The 18,003-nt window shown below is 43.2% G+C and overlaps 1 protein-coding gene across 2 annotated transcripts in view; it reads left to right on the top strand.

The window, feature by feature from the left end:
- Nucleotides 1-934: 934 nt before the first annotated feature.
- The window catches only part of LOC128834325 (ADP-ribosylation factor-like protein 8B), a 35,084-nt gene continuing 18,015 nt past the window's right edge, over nucleotides 935-18,003 (top strand). The window contains exons 1-2 of one of the 2 annotated variants that reach the window (XM_054022950.1): nucleotides 935-1,301; nucleotides 9,852-9,932. In XM_054022950.1, the coding sequence (XP_053878925.1) occupies nucleotides 1,179-1,301; nucleotides 9,852-9,932 (204 nt within the window). In that variant the 5' untranslated portion in view covers nucleotides 935-1,178. The remainder of the gene's footprint in view (nucleotides 1,302-9,851; nucleotides 9,933-18,003) is intronic. The other variant, XM_054022940.1, reaches the window with a different exon arrangement.

Genomic DNA, 18,003 nt, shown 5'->3' with positions numbered 1-18,003 from the left:
GATGGTCTAGACAGTATTTGGTCCTGCCATGTGGGCAGGGGACTGGACTCGATGACCTCTCGAGGTCCTTTCCAGTCCTAGAATCTATGAATCTTAGGTACTTCTCTTGCCCCTATAATTGTAATATCTGAGTGCTTTACAGTGTTAATGTATTGATTCACCCACTATTTTGTGAGGCAGGGCAGGTCTGCAATCCTCATTGTACAGATGGGAAACTGAGGCACAGAGGGGCTAAGTGACTTGCCTAAAGTCACACAGGAAATCAATGGCAGAATGGGGACCTGAACCTTGATTCTCCCAAGAACCAGGCTAGTGCCACAAGCTAAGCACTAAGCTTTGCTTCCCCTGCACAACACCCTATACAGGGCCAGTGCCTTGCCCCTCAGTAACCCTCCATGAAGACCCACCTTGTCAACCCTCATGATTCCCCCACCCCTCAGGCTCTGCTGTGATCCCTATCACTCAGGGCCCCCCCTATAAGGATCCACTCTTTTGCTCCTTATGTGACCCTCCCACCCTTCAGTAATAAACCCCCTGAAGTAGGATTACCAACCCTTCAGGGCTGTCCTGGAGTCTCCAGAAATTAAAAATTAATGATTATGTCATGTGACGAAACCTCCAGGAATACATCAAACCAAACTTGGCAACCCTACCTTGAAGGGACCCAGCCTATCACCCCTCATGTGACCCCCTCCACCCAGCCCCTCAGTGACATCCACCCTATGACCCCTCACGTAATCCCCACCGCTCAATGACCCTCCTCCCCCTAGGACCCACCCTGCCAGCCCTCATGTGATCCCCCGCCTCTCACGTGACCCCACTGACACCCCCGCGGGGCCGTTTGTCATCACCACGTGACTCCCCGCCCCTCAGTGACACCCCCGCCGGGGCCCAGCCTATCACCCCCAGGCTCGTCCCCCCTTTCCCGCAGCCCACGTGCCGCTCCGTCCCGAGCCCCTCCCAGTCTGCGGCGACTCAGCCAGCGGCAGCCTTGGGAGAAGGGCGGTGGCTGGGATCACGTGTGTCTCCTCGCTCAGCTGCTCCGACCCTGGTGCTGTCCCCAGCGCAGCCGCCACCGCCGCCGAGACCCGGAGCCGCTGCCCCGCGCCGGCCGCCTGAGCGCCGCTGAGCCCGCGGTGCCGCCAGAGCTGGGAGGCGGGTCGGGGGCGCTGGCCGGGATGCTGACGCTGGTGGCCCGGCTGCTGGAGTGGCTGCGCTCGCTGTTCTGGAAGGAGGAGATGGAGCTCACCCTGGTGGGGCTGCAGTACTCGGGCAAGACCACCCTGCTCACCGTGCTGGCGGTACGGCGCTCGGCCACGGCCTCCCCGCGGCGTGGTTGTCGGTCCCCGGGAGAAGGGGGCCATGGCCCTGGCCCCCCTGGTGCGGGGGGAGGAGGCTGTGTCTCTAATGAGGCGGGGGGCTCTGTCTCTGGGGCGGGCGGGAGCTGTCTCTAATGAGGCGGGGGGCTCTTTCTTGTTGGGGCTGTGCCTTTAATGAGATCGGAGGGTGTCTCTCGGGCAGGCGGGGGAGCTCTGTGTCTGGATGGGTGGGGGGCAGTGTGTGTGGGGCGGGGGGGGGCTGTGTCTGGGACCCTGACACTGGCGTAGGGGTGTGTGTGTCTCTTTTAAGGGGAAGGGGGACCCTCTCTGCTGCGAGAGGGCCGTGTCTGGGACTGTCTCTCTTTTGGGGAAATGGAGGTGGTCTGTCCCTGGGTTTGGATGCAGCAGGCCCCCAGCCCTGCCTGCTGGATGAACCTTGTCTGTGGTTGGTTTCCCTCCTGGGAGTGAGCCCTTGGGGCGATGTGTAGTAATACAGCGGTTCAGAGTCTGGGGCGCCCGGGGGTCTGCAAGCAGGTTTCAGGTGGTCTGCCAAGCATGGCTGGCATTAGACTCACTAAGGCCCAGGACAGAAAACTGAAGACTTGCCACATGGGATTGCAGCTCTGGGGCCCCGAGTCCCGCTACCCCAGGCTGAAGCTGAAGTCTGAGCAACTTAGATTTGCGGTTCCCCCTGTAGTGGGGGGGCCTAAGGCAATTGTTCTCCCTGCTGCCCCCTACTGCAGGCCCTGGCATTTATATGCAGGAAAACAGTTGTGGCATAGCTGGGCCATGGAGTTTTTATGGCATGTTGGGGGAGGGGGCCCCAGAAAGAAAAAGATTGAGAACCCTTGTAGTAGTACATGGGGGGAACATGATTTGTATTTGAGGCTGGGAAGCAGATGGTTGCTAGAAACTTTGTTAGGATTTCTAGTACCTTGTAGCTGAATGCCTGGCACCTCTCTTCCCTCCTGCTCACCTCCCCATCCCCTCACAAGAGAGGTTTATTGCCTGTGGTGAAGTCCTCATCCTGTCATAAGATCTCTGTAGGAGTGGGGGATGGGAAGAACCCTGGGACAGTGACCATTTCGCAACTGCTTTAATATCACTCCAACAACAGATGTGAGTTTAAAGTAAGTTAGAGATGAGAAAATAGCTTTTTGATTATCAGGTTCATCCATCTCACTGCGAATCCCCCAGGCAAAGGATATTTGTACATTATACAGTCACTCTTTCTACAATAAAATAGTGTTTTGTTTATATAAATCCTCACATCAACACCTTCTATCTAGCTAAAATGCACCTGATAAAATCATGTTCTAGTCTGTCACTGAGACTTTATCACCACCTTCACTGAATCTCTTCAGTGACTCCCACTCATCCATCACATCAAGTTTTAAATTTTTTTCACCTTACTTTCAATAGGTTTACATCAGCTTATGTGTCTGATCTACTGTAGGATTGTGTCCTCCTCACATGATGGTGGCCTCAATGTCTTGTTCATCTCCTCCTCCCATTTCCATTTACATACCCCTTTCCATTCTGTCCCTATGCTTAGAATGCCCACTCCATATCAGTTTGTCAAACCACCACTCCTCACATCCAAGTCCCTCCAAAAGATTTGCTTCCCTGATACCAAAAAGATGCAGACTGAATATTAGAGCTGTTTGGAACATAGAATACCTTTTCTGTAGGAAATTCCAAAATTTAGTTAGAATAGGAATGTAACAGTAATTTTTCAAAATGTCCATTGGAGCAAAATTCTGTAAATTCATTTTGGAAGAATCCAAATGACATTTTATTTTGTGTCAAAACATTTTGGTTTGATAAGGTCGAAACATTTAGTTTTGACTTTATAACATTATAATCAACAAGACTTATGTAATGTAATATAAAGGTTGAAAGATTTTTACTATGATGTCATGGCAGCCAAGCAGCTAGATAATAGGCAAGCTGGCCAGCAGGTAGCGATCTGAGGAGCTGACCAGTGTTCCCTCTAATTTGCCCCACACGTGTGCGGAATAAATTTTGTTATGTGCACCAATACAAAGGCAATGTGTGACACATCACCTCCATATTGGTGCACATAACAAAATTCATATGGCGGGGATGGGGCCAAGGGTTCGGTGTGTTGTAGGGGGCTCAGGGCTGAGGTGTGGGGGGTGAGGACTCCAGCTGGGGGTGTGAGCTCTGGGGCGGGGCCAGGAATGAGGAGTTTGGGGTGCAGGCTGCCTCGGGGCTACAGCGGGGAGAGAGGATTTCCCCCAGTTCTCTCTCCCTGCAGCAGCACTTGGACTGGGGCTGCAGGATAGGCACCTCTTCCCTGGCCGTGGTAGGTCCAGGCTGGGGCTAGGGGAGGGGCACCTCTCCCCCAGGCCGCGGCAGGGCTGGGATTGGGCTGGGTTGGGGCCGGCAGCCCTGAGTGCCTGCACGGTGCTTAATAGGCTGCTGCACAGCTTTGAGGGAACTTAGGAACTGACCAGCTGGTCTGCCATTCTGCCTGATTTCTTCCGAAAGTTTCAATGGAATAGACACATTCCCATGGAACATTTTGATTCCATCAAATCAGTGTTTTCTGATGGAAAATTGTTCTGTCAGAAAACTTTCGACCAGCCCTACTTGTCAGTATGTACTGATCAGCTAAGTTATCTTATCTATCTGTTTATCTATTGTTACTCAAAGTTTATCTTTCCTTTGGGCTTCCCAATGCATTCCATTGTCTCCATTTAGTCTGTCATTGTTACTGTGATAAATTAGAGGGGGGTAGTTCTCTTTTCTGGACACCCAGCCAGCCAGTTAGCATAGAATCTCTCTTGGTAGCTCTTCTCCACTTGCTTTATCTGTAAAGGGTTAAAAAGTCTGACTGCATGCATAGGTAAAGGGAAGTGAGTGGGCACCTGATCAAAAGAGCCAATGGGAGGGCTAGAACTTTTTAAAATTGGGGGAAAAAACTTTCCCTTGGTCGGTCTATCCGTTGTTCTCCGGAGAGAGGAGACACATAGCAGCAATGCTATAAGAAGCTTTAAGACTGGTATGGAAAATCATCAGATCATACCTAGAACTACTTATTTGAACCCCAGATATGTAAGTAAATCAGGGAATGTGTAGGAAAATGTGATTAGGATTATTTCTTTTATTTCTTATTGGCTCGTGAACTCCTCTGTGCTAACCCCCAAAAGCTTTTGTTTTGCTTGTAACCTTTAAGCTGGACCTCAAGAAAACCATTCTTGATGCTTAATTATTATATTTGCTCTTTTTAATCTAGCAATATCCTGAGTTTCCCGATGTATTTTCTTTCTTTTTGTTTTTAATAAAATTTACCTTTTTTTAAGAACGGGATTGGCTTTTTTGTGTCCTAAGAGGTTTGTGCAAATGTTGTTTAATTAGCTGTTGGCAACAGCTGATTTCCTTTGTTTTTTTTCTCAGCTCTTCCCCGGAGGGGGAGTGAAAGGGCTTGAGAGTACCCCCACAGGAAAGAATTCCCAAGTGTGCCTTCCTGGGCTCTCAAAGGGGTTCTGCACCTGGGTGGTGGCAGCATCTATCCATTCAAGGTCAAAGAAAAGCTGTAATCTTGGGAGTTTAATACCAGCCTGGCGTGGCCAGTATTAATTTTTAGAATCCTTGTGGGTCCCCACCTTCTGCACTCAAAGTGCCAGAGTGGGAAATCAGCCTTGACAGTTACTACTAACTTATGTTGCGGTATCACCCATATAGACACTTGAAGAGTCAGTCCCTACCCTGAAAAGATGGCAGTTTCAGAAGACAAAAAACAGGAAGCATGGGAGGAAGGGATACAACATATAAGCAAGTGATTGGGGTAGTGGTAAGCACACAACTTTAGTCCCACATTTGTTTTACTTTATAATATGGGGACCAAGGTGCGATGAAGGGAAATGGCGGCGAGGGGGTGGGGAGTGAGATCAGAAGAGGAAGGAAGCAAGATAGAAGGGAAAAAGAAGAGAAGCGTGCAGGTATTGGAGAATGAGGCTAGCAGCGGGGCCACTGGGAGGGTATGTTGTGAGGAAGACCATCAATCAGCAAATGGAAAAGGATGTCTGCAGTTCAGATTGTAAAAGGCAGTTTGCTGACATATCTGGCATGCGGGTGATCTGATGATATGGGCCTCAGCAGTGTTGCTGTTAATCTAGTCTCCAGCCGAGGAGCATTCAGCTCACAAGGGCTTGCTCTGCTCTTGGGAGTTCTTGCTTGGCAAACAATAAATCATCTTGCCACTTGCAACCATTGCAAAAATAGAAATAGTCTTACAATAAGACGACAGCACCAGTGTAATAAGATGTGCGGGTGTTAGTGCTTAATGATTTACATTGCAAGGAGTTGGCTTCCCACTAGCAGTGTGTTTATGGTGCTCTCTGCAGGTATACTGGGGCTGGCACAAACTCTCAACCTTCTGCTGTAGGTTAGAGGAGAAAAAGTAACTAAGAAATAACACCTTTTGGTTTTGGGTTGCATTTACATTAGCAAACTTTGTGGCTATAAGTCACCACATCACAACTCAATCAGTGGTAGCAATGTTGGACAGGACTCTCAACTTCTTGTTGTCATGTCATGTAATTCTACTCAGAATGGGCTAGACAATATGGCGGTACAAAAAAAAATCTGCACTGTGCACACTACAGTTTGTCATTGCTATAATCAGTGGAGATGCACTAGTGAAAAATTACATGTCTAATTTCTGCCAGCACAGATGCAGTCTAAGAAGAATGCTATGAAATGAATCACTTTTGACCATGGTTTCTGATTTGGGGAAGGGCACAGATTGCAGCTATGGAAAAGCACATGTATTGTGTCCTTCAGGTTGGAGATAAGGTGTCATGATAGAGAAGGGTTGGTTGGGAACCAATTCTGAAGTAAACAGTCCAGAATAAGTGGTTCACAGTGGATTATTTTTGACTACAATAGACCTGAGGGGAGGGGATTGGAAGTGTGTGGGGGGAAGAGGGAAAGGTTGAATGGGAAAAGAGAAACCATCATGACAAGGGACTGTGGTGTACCATAAAACACAGTGGTAGGATGTCGTTTGTATTGCAGTAGCTTCAGAGATCCTTGTCAGGGTTCCACTGTTTTAAGCCATGTACAAACACATTGTGAGACTGTCCCTGCCCTGAAGAGCTTGGGCAAGATTTTGCCCTGTTCTACCAGTGTAAATCCAGACAAATTCTATTGTCTGTAAAGGAGTTATTTTGAATTTTAGCCTGTATAACAGAGCAGAATCTGAGCCATTGTTAATGGTAAGAGTGACTGCTAATGAAAATAGTCCATATAGTTATGGTAACTCAGTATTTGGAGGCATTTAATTCAGTATCCCAAAGCATTTATAAATCCATATTTGTAAGCATGTGTAACACAGGCACTCAGACTAGATGATTACAATGGTCACTTCTGGCTTTGGAAGCTATGAAAAATTCATTTCAAACCCCTCAAGCATCAAATCTATTGTTTTCTTTAGATTGTCGTTTGTTTTATTGAAATATGATAGAATAAGGATGTCTGACTGCACACCCCTAAATATTGCAAAAACAAGATATGTATCTTGTGGGACCTTCCCAGGAAATAAAGTCCTGTTTTATTGGAGTTATTCTTTTCACTTCAAGGCTCCTTATAGTGCTTGAACCAAATAATCTTATCACAACAGATTCCCCTTGATAAGAAACTATATGTTAATTGGGCAATGATTAGTAATCTCTCTCCCTGCCCCCCCCCCCCCTCCTTGTCTTTCAGCTAGTAAGTCCAACATTGTATATGGAGAAAAGAACTATAAAAATAATGTTGTCTAGCTTGTAACTATTTACTTTCTACCATAATAGAAACATCTCAGAAAGATAAGACCAAATATCTAAACAGGAGACGTTAATTGTTTGAGGACCCCAATATATACATTGTATCTCCAATACCAGGGCAGTTATGCCTTTTATTTTATTACATATGTCTTCCTATTTAACATGTCTGATGTATACTTTACTAATAAAAATGGAAGATTTACTTTCTTAGGATTTACCAAAATCATGACTTTTAATGGATTCCTGGTGTAACTATCTAATTCCCTCCTCTTCCCCCCCTCCCCCCCCCCCAAGATTCAGTATTTAAAGAATAATCACATTTCTTCTGGTTTCTCCCTTTGAAAGTCAGTTCAGCATAAAATAAATATTCAGCATAAAATATTGAACAAATTAGACCAATGTCTTTACCAGAAGATTGAAACTAACTAGGCTTTGTCTGATTTTATTCAATTCCAAATTTCTGCTTCTGTTGCTGCTAGGCATGTGGTTTTATATAGGAGCACAGGTCCAATTGTGTTTAGTGATGATTTTTGCACGTGAAGGCATTTATAGAAAGTGACTGTCAAGGGTTCCTTCCCCACTCTGAACTCTGGGGTACAGATGTGGGGACCCGCATGAAAGACCCCCTAAGCTTATTTTTACCAGCTTAGGTTAAAAACTTTCCCAAGGCACAAATTCCACCTTGCCTTGAACAGTATGCTGCCACCACCAAGTGATTTAGACAAAGAATCAGGGAAAGGACCACTTGGAGTCCTATTACCCCAAACCCTTCCCCCCCCATTTCCTGGGGAAGGCTTGAGAATAATATCCTCACCAATTGGTACAGGTGAACACAAACCTAATTGAAACAAACAATGAAAAATCAATCGGGTTCTTAAAAGAAGAGTTTTAATTAAAAAAAAAAAAAAGGGTAAAAGAATCACCCCTGTAAAATCAGGATGGTAAGTACTTTACAGAATAACAGAAGACTCAAAAACACAGAGGATTTCCCCTCTAGGCAAAACTTTAAAGTTACAAAAACAGGGATAAACCTCCCTCTTAGCACAGGGAAAATTCACAAGCTAAAACAAAAGGTAATCTAATGCATTTCTTTGCTATTACTTACTATTTTTGCAAGACTAGATGCTTAGTTCAAATATGGCTTAGGGAGATGTATTTTCCCTGCCCTGTTTCCTTGTTGACTCTGGGAGAGACAGACAAAAAAACCTTCCCCCACAGATTTGAAAGCGTCTTCTCCCCCTTATTGGTCCTTTTGGTCAGGTGCCACCCAGGTTATCTGAGCTTCTTAACCCTTTACAGGTAAAAAAGGAATTAAATGCTACCCTTAGCTGTATGTTTATGACAGTGACTGAAACAAAGAACGAGGGAGAGAGACACAGAAACAAAGGATGGGGGCAAAGCATGGGAGAAAATATATCTATAAGACTGCCTATAGAGAAGTTTGGGATCCTGGGAACAATATACCCTGAACAAACCAAGGAACTAACTAATAGAAGTTGTTTTAATCTGAAAGATAGAGAGCATTAAAAAAAAAAAAAATCAAGTGAGAGCAACAGATCTTTATTGAAAGTTATGTAACTTTTTAAGCCCTAGACTAAAAGTGGTTTACCATAGTTGGTAGATAAAGGATAGAGTGATGGAATCTTATCCTCTTAACCCCAGTTAATGAAGGGGAAAGATGCAGCACATCTGGTGTGACCAGTGATAACATTAAGAATCAGTCAGTTGTCAAGTAGCATAGAAAATAGCTCCAATGTAATGTTGTTCGTGGGACAAAATGCCTCCTATATTTATTAAAGTTACATTTTTGGAGGTGATGGATGGCGAGGGCATAGAGAGTCCTCTACTTAGATTCTCATTTTTCACCTCCTCCTCTCTCATGGTATTATGGTAAAGCGCACTTTATCAAAAACTAAGTTCCTTTATTATAGCAATGTTCATTTCAATTGAAAGGCACTGGACAGGACTCCCCTTAACCCAGTGGTTCTCAAACTTTTGTACTGGTGACCCTTTTCACATAGCAAGCCTCTGAGTGCGACCCCCCCCCCATATAAATTAAAAATACTTTTTTATATATTTAACACCATTATAAATGCTGGAGGCAAAGCAGGGTTTGGAGTTGAGGCTAACAGCTTGTGACCCCCCATGTAATAACCTCGTGACCCCCTGAGGGGTCCTGACCCGCAGTTTGAGAACCCCTGCCTTAACCTTTTGTATGAAAGAGTATTTTCCTAAAATTTCCCAAATTATCACTCATTCAGCTCCATTTATTGCAGTAATAGTAAGAACTTGAGGGTAGATGGTGCTTCCAACATCAAGCTACTCAAAATACCAGTTATTCCCTGCAGCACCACCCATTTTCACCATTGTTACCTTTGGTGGAGCTGAACCCATGGTAGCAATGGTGAGGAACTTTAGGAGAAACATCCTAGTGTTGTCAAGGCCTCATAGTAATCCAACAATGCTGCCCTCAGATTAGCTAAAGGAACCAGATGAAGCGTATTGAGAGTTTCTTTGACTACTCAGGATAATCAGTCTAGGAACAAGAGGCCAGACATGAGTCAGTTTTCTCCCAATGGCAGGACAGTGTGTTAATCAAAGCATTGGTTCATGTTATTTTAAATAATTTACATAATTCTCAATTTATGTTGTGAAAATGAAAGATTATTTAGACTACAAATGCTGAATGTATTAGTTCTTAATTAGTTACATTAATTATAACTTTTTTTTTTTAAAGTCAGGGCAGTTCACAGAAGATATGATTCCTACAGTAGGCTTCAATATGAGAAAAATAACAAAAGGAAATGTTACCATAAAGGTAAGTGTTCTTATCTGAATTATACAAGAGAGGAAATAACTATTAAAACCAAATTTTTTAGCATGGAATGTGAGCGTGGTGAAAATGGCTGCACTTAGCATAATTGATGACAGCTGTCATTTTTGTCATGTAAAATAATAGGATGGACTATTCTTTTTAATAAACTTTATTGAGACTTCTTTTGAATATGCACTGTGGTCAGTTATTTCAAGAAACCAACAGAAGTATGTTCACTTTTATGAAAACAGACCTACATAGTGAAGAACACATTATTAAAGTAATCCAGCAAATGTGAAACTTAGTCTATTTAAAAAAGAAAGTTAAAACTATTTTCTACACCTGCCAATGTATCTCTTTGCCAATTCTTGTGACTTTTCAATAACTCTTGTATGTTTGAACTAATCCTCTTCTCTGTGCTCTACTGCTGTGTGAAAAACAGGAAAAATTTACTTAACAATGCCAGGAAGTAGTGAATCTGACTATACGATGTGCTGTCCAATGCACAAATTAAACTGACAATGATTTTTTTCCCTCTAATCTTTTTCAAATATAATAATCTTACAGTTAAAACATCAGTATAGGGGAAAAGCAGACAAGCGTCTAAGCTGACAATGTTATTTTTTAGATGTTTCTGGTCAAAACATGTCATCTTCTTTCCATTAAATACATTCTTATTTTATTTGTATTATTGCTTTCATTTAATTTGTCACTGGAAAGTCCCTGCCAGGCCAAAGCCTTCCCTCCACACTTCTTCAAATGGAAGAAGTTCAAAAATTATAGGATGGGCTGAGAGAATTTCTTTTGGCTCCAACTGATCTAAATTAGAGCAATATTGCATATATTCAAATTACTGTGCTATCTCATATATAAACAGTTATCCGCTACTTCTCCTTTTTTCCTGGATCTGTCTTTTCTGTTCTCGTCGCTTCTTTCTCCTCCATTTCTTGGCAATTGTCTCTCTTCCCTCTGGATTTGTGGGCTTCCTGCACCTGGTTGAAGGCCTTGCCTACTCAGGAAAGTTTGAGGGGGTTTTTTGTTTGTTTTTTATAGTCTAAGATATTAATTTAAACTGTTGTTAACCTACCCAAAGCTTTCTGGACACTCTTATTTTGGTATGAGTACTTTTTTTTGGTTTAGTTTCTGTCTCTTGGTGGGTTTAATCTAAACCAAAAAAGCCACTCTTCTACTGGAATAGGAGTATCCACATGAGTGGGCTATACTGGTATAGCTGTATCAGTATAACTGTCAAAACTTTCCCATGTAGACAAGCTCTGTGTTTGTACAGCACCTAGTACAATGGGTTCTCTAGTACGAATTTATCAATCTTTTCCCCCTCTCTCCCTTGCAGGTATGTTCTGCAAACTGGCTAGGGTTTTTTTTTCCTGAGGCTTGCATTAATCTTTTAGTCCTGTTACACTCACCACCAACTGTCCCCTTTGTTTTTTCCCACCTTCAAGGATCACTTTCTAATAACAATCTAGCACTCCCAATTACCCCTATAATTATGTGTGAATTTTGATTAGAGGTCCTTAAAAGTTCTAGGCCATGGAGAGAGAGCATTGGAATTGAAAAGTGAACTGAAATTATTATCTTACAGTATTTCTGTGGTTAATTGTGGTAATTTCATCTTTTTCACTGTAATCGCCATGTCAGTGCTATGGACTTCTCTGAACAGTGGTGGAAAGGCAGATGAGTCCCAGTGATGAAACCCTTATGAAACAAAGGGCCAGGGAGCAAATCAAGTAGGGAAGACCTACTTCTGGACGCTCCCAGTGACATGTACTGGGACTCTGAATGTACTGGTTCAAGGAACTCAAAAAGATGACGACTCTGGAAAGATAGGGCAGATTTAGGCAAGGGGACAGGGAATTGATGCAGGACTGTTGAGGACTGAGAGGGAAATTGATTCTGTTGAGTTATTCAAGAAAACTTGAGTGCTTAAGTGGAAAGTAGTCACAGGGAAGGGTACTGTAGCAAGTGAGTGAACCCCCAGGTTGGTGGGAACATGCAAAGATGTGGAGGAATAGAGGAGCCTGGGGGTGGCAGGCAGAGGTATTGGGGTGAGGGGGCCCAGAGTGGGGCGATGTTTGTTGGGGGCGGGGTAGTGGGAAATTGAGGGAGACCCACAGAAGTGGATTAGAGAGAATTGGAGAGGAGATGTGTAGCTAGGTTGGTGGGGTGGCAGCTGTGTTGCCAGCTCTTTTGGTATTTTGGTGAGTCCAGCAACTTTGCAGCATGAATACTGGTCTATTTCAATCTCATGGGAAGATCCTGGCAACTCAACATTTTTGCCTGAGCTATATTTGATGCTGCAGTTCTGGCTGGAACCACCAGAGGCAGGCACTGGCAGGTTGAGCTGCAGTTCTAGCTGTTGCCAGCAGAGGCCGCCCCTCCACTTGCTGTGGAATCTGCTCCTTCAGTTGAACTGCTGCCTATGCAGGGCGTGGAAGCCCATGGGAAGGCAACTCAGGGATAGCAGCCCTTCTCACTCCCATTTAGTGCTGTGCTGGAACCAGGGCCGGATTAAGGTATAAGCTAATTAAGCTACAGTTTAGGGCCTCGCAATATGAGGGGCCTCTAAAAAAGAAAAAATGACTCAATTTCAAATTTTATCAAAATCGGTTGATAAATAAAGGCGATTTGGGAAAAAGAAGATTCTCTCTAAATATAGACATTTTCATTCAAATGACAAATATACACATCTGGCTACACAAATACCCTTACCCTATCCTTCCTTCCCTAATTGTTCATTACTGACAGGCGGGAGGCCGGGGCTGAGGAAAAAACGATAATTGCACTTGTAAAATTAGAGTTTCTATGAGTAAGTCTGCTATCGATCTCCTAAGGCAGTGTTTTGTTGGCCAGCTGCTACTGGTAAAATTCTGACCGTGCCTTCATAACTTATTTAAATAAATAGATCTCACTGCTGATAAAATCGGGAAAAATGTGAGGTCAGAGATGGCAGTGTCGTGAAGCAATCCTGCCGAACTCATGCTCGTATGTTAGCCTATTCTTTCTTCTTTTGATCTGTACATACGTACAATTGTGTATTTAGTGCACACGCCACTTTCTGCTTCATGCGCTATCTGTGCTTCACATGATTGAGTTTGCAGATGATTGTCTTGTGGACTTGGGTCAAGTGGATCTTGAGGAGGATAAATTTGTGTTGGCTTCCCTCCGTCAGTTTCAGGAACTTCACAGTAAATATCGGAGAGTGCTGACGAAAGGATAAATAGAGGGTTTTGAGAGAAGTGAAGGAAGATGTACATATATATCAAAATATTCTGAGTACTTGGTGAGCAAGTTATTTCAAACTATGTGCACATATAATTTATAGGCTATTAAAGCCCATAATAGTCATTATATTTGCTTGAATATAGGCTAGTTTTTCCTCATTTTCTCAATGCCTGTCTAGAGATTACCAGTCATTTTTCTGGTAAATTCTTTCTCTTTCACACGTATAGCTTGTTGTCACTCTGTGTCTCCGAGGTGTTTACTCGAGATTAATTAGTGGTCCTGGGGAGACAGAGGATAGAGAAGCGAACGCGAAAAGAGATGTCTGCCTCAAAAAAAGACTGGGATTTTCCGCTCGCTGGGTCTGGAGGGCACAAGATAATATTTTATTATAGGTAGTATGCGATCTAAAAAATTCTTATATAGACTTATATAAGATACTTACATAGACTGGAGTACTGTGTCCAGTTCTGGGGGCCACATTTGCGGAAGGATGTGGACAAATTGGAGAAAGTCCAGAGAAGAGCAACAAAAATGATTAAAGGTCTAGAAAACATGACCTATGAGGGAAGATTGAAAACATTGGGTTTGTTTAGTCTGTAAAAGAGAAGACCGAAGGGGGACATAACAGTTTTCAATTATGTAAAAGGTTGTTACAAGGAGGAGGGAGAAGAATTGTTTTTCTTAACCTCCCTTTCTGCAATTTAAGCCCACTGCTTCTTGTCCTATCCTTAGTTCAGGTTGGACGTTAGGAAAAACTTCCTAACTTTTAGGATGGTTAAGCAGTGGAATAAATAGCCTAGGGAAGTTGTGGAATCTCCCTCATTGGAGATTTTTACTTAGTCCTGCCATGAGGCAGGGGACTGGACTAGATGACCTCTCAAGGTCCCTTCCAGTCCTATGAGTCTACAGATCACATATCATATGCATAATTAATTGTATTTTTATAGTATGGCAAAAGAAAAATCCCAACAATTCATTGTTTCGTAGCGAAAATTAAATCGGAATAAACATTTGTAACTTTTATATATAGTCTGGATAAACTTTGTATTTCCCTAACAAAATTAATCAAACATTTTTTCATTTATTCATATGAAAAGAAGGATGATTTTCCTTATTCATGGTGTTAAAAAAAAAAAAAAAAAAAAAAAAAAAATCCTCTCTTGTTTTCCTGTGAGAACATAGACAAAATAGCACTAATTTTCACAGAAATATCCTGATAAAATAACACAGGTTTTTGGCATATATAATATATATTAATAAAAATATTACTTGTTGTTGAGATAGATATATAAATCTCAATATTTATAATATAAAATTAAAGTTGTTACTTGTTTCAATAAAAACTTTCTACTACTAATTGTAGTACCAATCTTAGGTAATTCAGCATAACCTTCTATAAAAATAAAACAAATCAATGTATTGGAAAAAATACAACCCACATGCAATTTTCTGATGGTTTGCTTATTACCTGGGTGTAATTCATATCAGTATAACTAATAGTTGAGCTTTAAGCTAGTGGGTTATCCTTCTTTTCATATGAATAAATGAAAAAATGTTTGATTAATTTTGCCATCTTATATCCTCTGAGTCTAATTGAGTATTCAGACAAGGAATTCCACAATTTAAATGCCCCAACGGAGAAGAAAAATTTCCTGAGAACTCATCTAGTAAATTGTATTATTTTATTTTGTATTTTTGTATATTGTATTATTTACTTCTAACTTTACTTACATATGCAATTAGTTCAAAGAATTTGTCTAAAATTTATTTCTGTCATGATGTTACAGAGGGCTGCTGAAAATGAAGATTATTATTCTATTTTTACAACTTAGCCTTTGTATATATGCAAATATAAAGTTTTCATGTTTATCTATTTAATGTCCTTTCTGTGAAAATAATAAATTCCATTTTTTTTTATGGTGTGGGGCCTCTTACACTTGACATAGTTTAGGGCCTCAGCATGTCATAATCCAGCCCTGACTGGAACAGAGGGGTGGGAGAAGGAAGTGATCCTAGGTATGTGTGCTTCCCACCTTTACATCCTGTGGGGAGCCAGTTCCTTTGATGCAACGGAGCTTCAGCGTGGAATGGGCCGGGCAGCGGCAGCAATTGAGAGTGGAGAGGGAGCTGGGCAGGGACAGTGTTTTGGGAGGAGGAACTGAGCAGTGTGTGCCAGGGATTGAGGGGAGAGAAGGTGCTGGGACAAGGCCAACATCTGGTGATGGGGGAGGCGCAAGGCTGGGGCTGTGTCCAGCAGAAGTGGAGAGCATGAGACTGAATAATGCCCACTGGATGGAGGGGCCTATAGGGAGCAGGGCATGGATGAAGAACCCACAGAACAGTGCATGGTGGGGGAATCAGGGAAAGGTGTTGAAGTGTCCCACCTATCAATTAGGAGTAAAAGTGAGTAGGTCCTCCCAAATGTGAAATGTGCGCACATATCTCTCCCCCCCCCCCCCCCTTCCTCCAAGAGTTCAGAAAACCGACCAAAAGGCAATGGGAGTGTAGCTCAAAAATTATTTGTTTTGTAATCTCATGATTTTTCAGCTTGGGGTAGTCAGTACTGGACTAGATAGAAGTGTGTGGATGGAATAGAGTGAGACAAAGAAAAGGAGGAATTTGAGAAGGAGAGACAGGGTGACCAGAAGCCCCCCCCCCCCCCCCCCCTTCCTGATTCCTATCCTAGGTAATGAGGAATTTTGTGGATGAACAGCTAGGACTTGGGCCATCAGAATGTAGTGTTTGGTCTTGGGGGGGATGGGACAGAGAAATATGGGATTCAGGGAGAGAATGTAATTGATGAAGCTGGGGGCACAGAATAGACTAAAGCAGTGGCTCTCAACCTTTTGAGACTACTGTACCCCTTTCAGGAGTTTGATTTGTCTTGTGTACCCCCAAGTATCACCTCACTTAAAAACTACTTGCTTACAAAATCAGACATAAAAATACAAAGTGCCACAGCACACTATTACTGAAAAATTGCTTACTTTCTGAGTTTTACTATATAATTATGTATTTACATTTGAGTGTATAGTATATAGAGCCGTATAAACAAGTCATTGCATGAAATTTTAGTTTGTACTGACCTTGCTAGTGCTTTTTATATAGCTTGTTGCAAAACTAGGCAAATATCTAGATGAGTTGATGTACCCCCTGAAAGACCTCTGTGTACCCCCAGAGGTACATGTACACCTGGTTGAGAACCACTGGACTAAAGACTGAGAATAGAACTATTGGAGGGGATGGATTTCAGAGATGAATTGGGTGGAGGTTCAGTTTCAACTGTCTCAAGCCTCTTTGCCCTGCTGAACTAGGGTATGGATGGGGGTGACAGAGAGTAAGTGAATCCTGGCTTCAACCCCAGAGCAGGAGCAGGAGAACTACTCTGTAGATCCCAGACCTGAATGGGGGAAGCAACTATGGACATGTTGAAAAAGTTGTGAAGAAAGCCCTGCGTGGATAGAAATTTATACCCGTGGATGCGGATATCCTCGGATATAAATCGGTATCCACGGAACCGCCAGGCTTCTCTGGGAACTGCAGCAGTGAAAGGAACCGAATGTGGGGCTGCTGCTCCCCGGAGCCAGCAACCTGTGTTGGCAGCTCCTCCAGTGCAGCTGAACCGCCTCCAGCACTGCCCACTGGGGCGGGCACCAGACTCACTGGCAGCTGTCCCTGGTCATGTTCTTGTGTTCAAGCGGAGTCCGTGCCCTCAGATGGGAGATGCAGACAGCTGCATGGAAGGGGCAGGGATGGGGCTAGAGGCAGTACAGCTGTGCCAGAGGAGCTGCTGGCATGGGGCGTTGGCTCCTGGGAGCAGCAGCCCCATGTTCTGCTCCTTTCGCCGCTGCGGTTCCTGGGAGAGCCCCGCAGCTCCGTGGATACCAATTTATATCCACATCCACGGATATACATTTGTATCTGTGCAGGGCTCTAGGTGTGAACTGCCCAGGAGAGCTCAAGCTGCCATTGCCAGCCCGCCTTCTCTGACTCTTAACTACTGCTGCAACATTTCTTGTTCCCATGGAGTATAGAGTGCTGTGAGTCCTGGTGCCATTGCACTGTTGTTTAATAATAAAAACCTCATCTTTGCTTTAATAGACGTTATTCAAAGATCATCAGACAACTTAATAATCATACATTAATTACTGACCCATTTCTCTAAGCCAACAGCCCTTTCTTTCCTGCTTTCAGTCTCCCAAATAAAGCTGAGCGAATAACAGATTTTTTGGTTTGGTGGCCAAACTTGCGGGGGTGGGGGGGTGGAAGAGGGGGCAGGAGAAGGGGGGAGGATGGATAGATTCCTTTTAAACTGAACATTTTTTTTTAAATGAAAATGCAGCAGATTTTTGTTCGAGTTAAAATTAAATGTTTTAAATGTCCAAATCAACACTTCTAAATAAAATGTTAATTCAAAATTACATTTTGAGATGGTTCTTCAGATTTTTTTTTTTTTTTTAAAACAAACTTTTGGCACTTCTGACATTTTTATTTTATTAACTGAATCAGCCTCTCACTGGGTTTGTATAATCTAGGAGCAGTTTCATGAGCCATGGCAAAAGTGGATATGTGTTGTCCCCCAAAATCAGTGTGGGTTGAGGCACCATTAATGTCAATTTTGTTCAATGGGAATAGAGTTTCCTTTTGTCCCTTCTGAGAAGTCCAGTTTTTGAAAATTCTGGCATCATGCCCTTTTTCTGGCTACCATACATGTCAAAGATAATGCACTTAGATCTGCACTGCCACTGAGTAATACCCCTTTCTGTTATTGTACTCCTGGTCTTTCTTTCAGGAGCTTTGTATGCTTAGCAGTTTTGAGGCTCAGGCCCTAAAT

Source organism: Malaclemys terrapin, chromosome 1, assembly GCF_027887155.1.
Source record: "Malaclemys terrapin pileata isolate rMalTer1 chromosome 1, rMalTer1.hap1, whole genome shotgun sequence".
Lineage (NCBI taxonomy): Eukaryota > Metazoa > Chordata > Testudines > Emydidae > Malaclemys > Malaclemys terrapin.
Note: the sequence above shows the minus strand (reverse complement) of the source record. Positions and strands in the feature narration are given on the sequence as shown.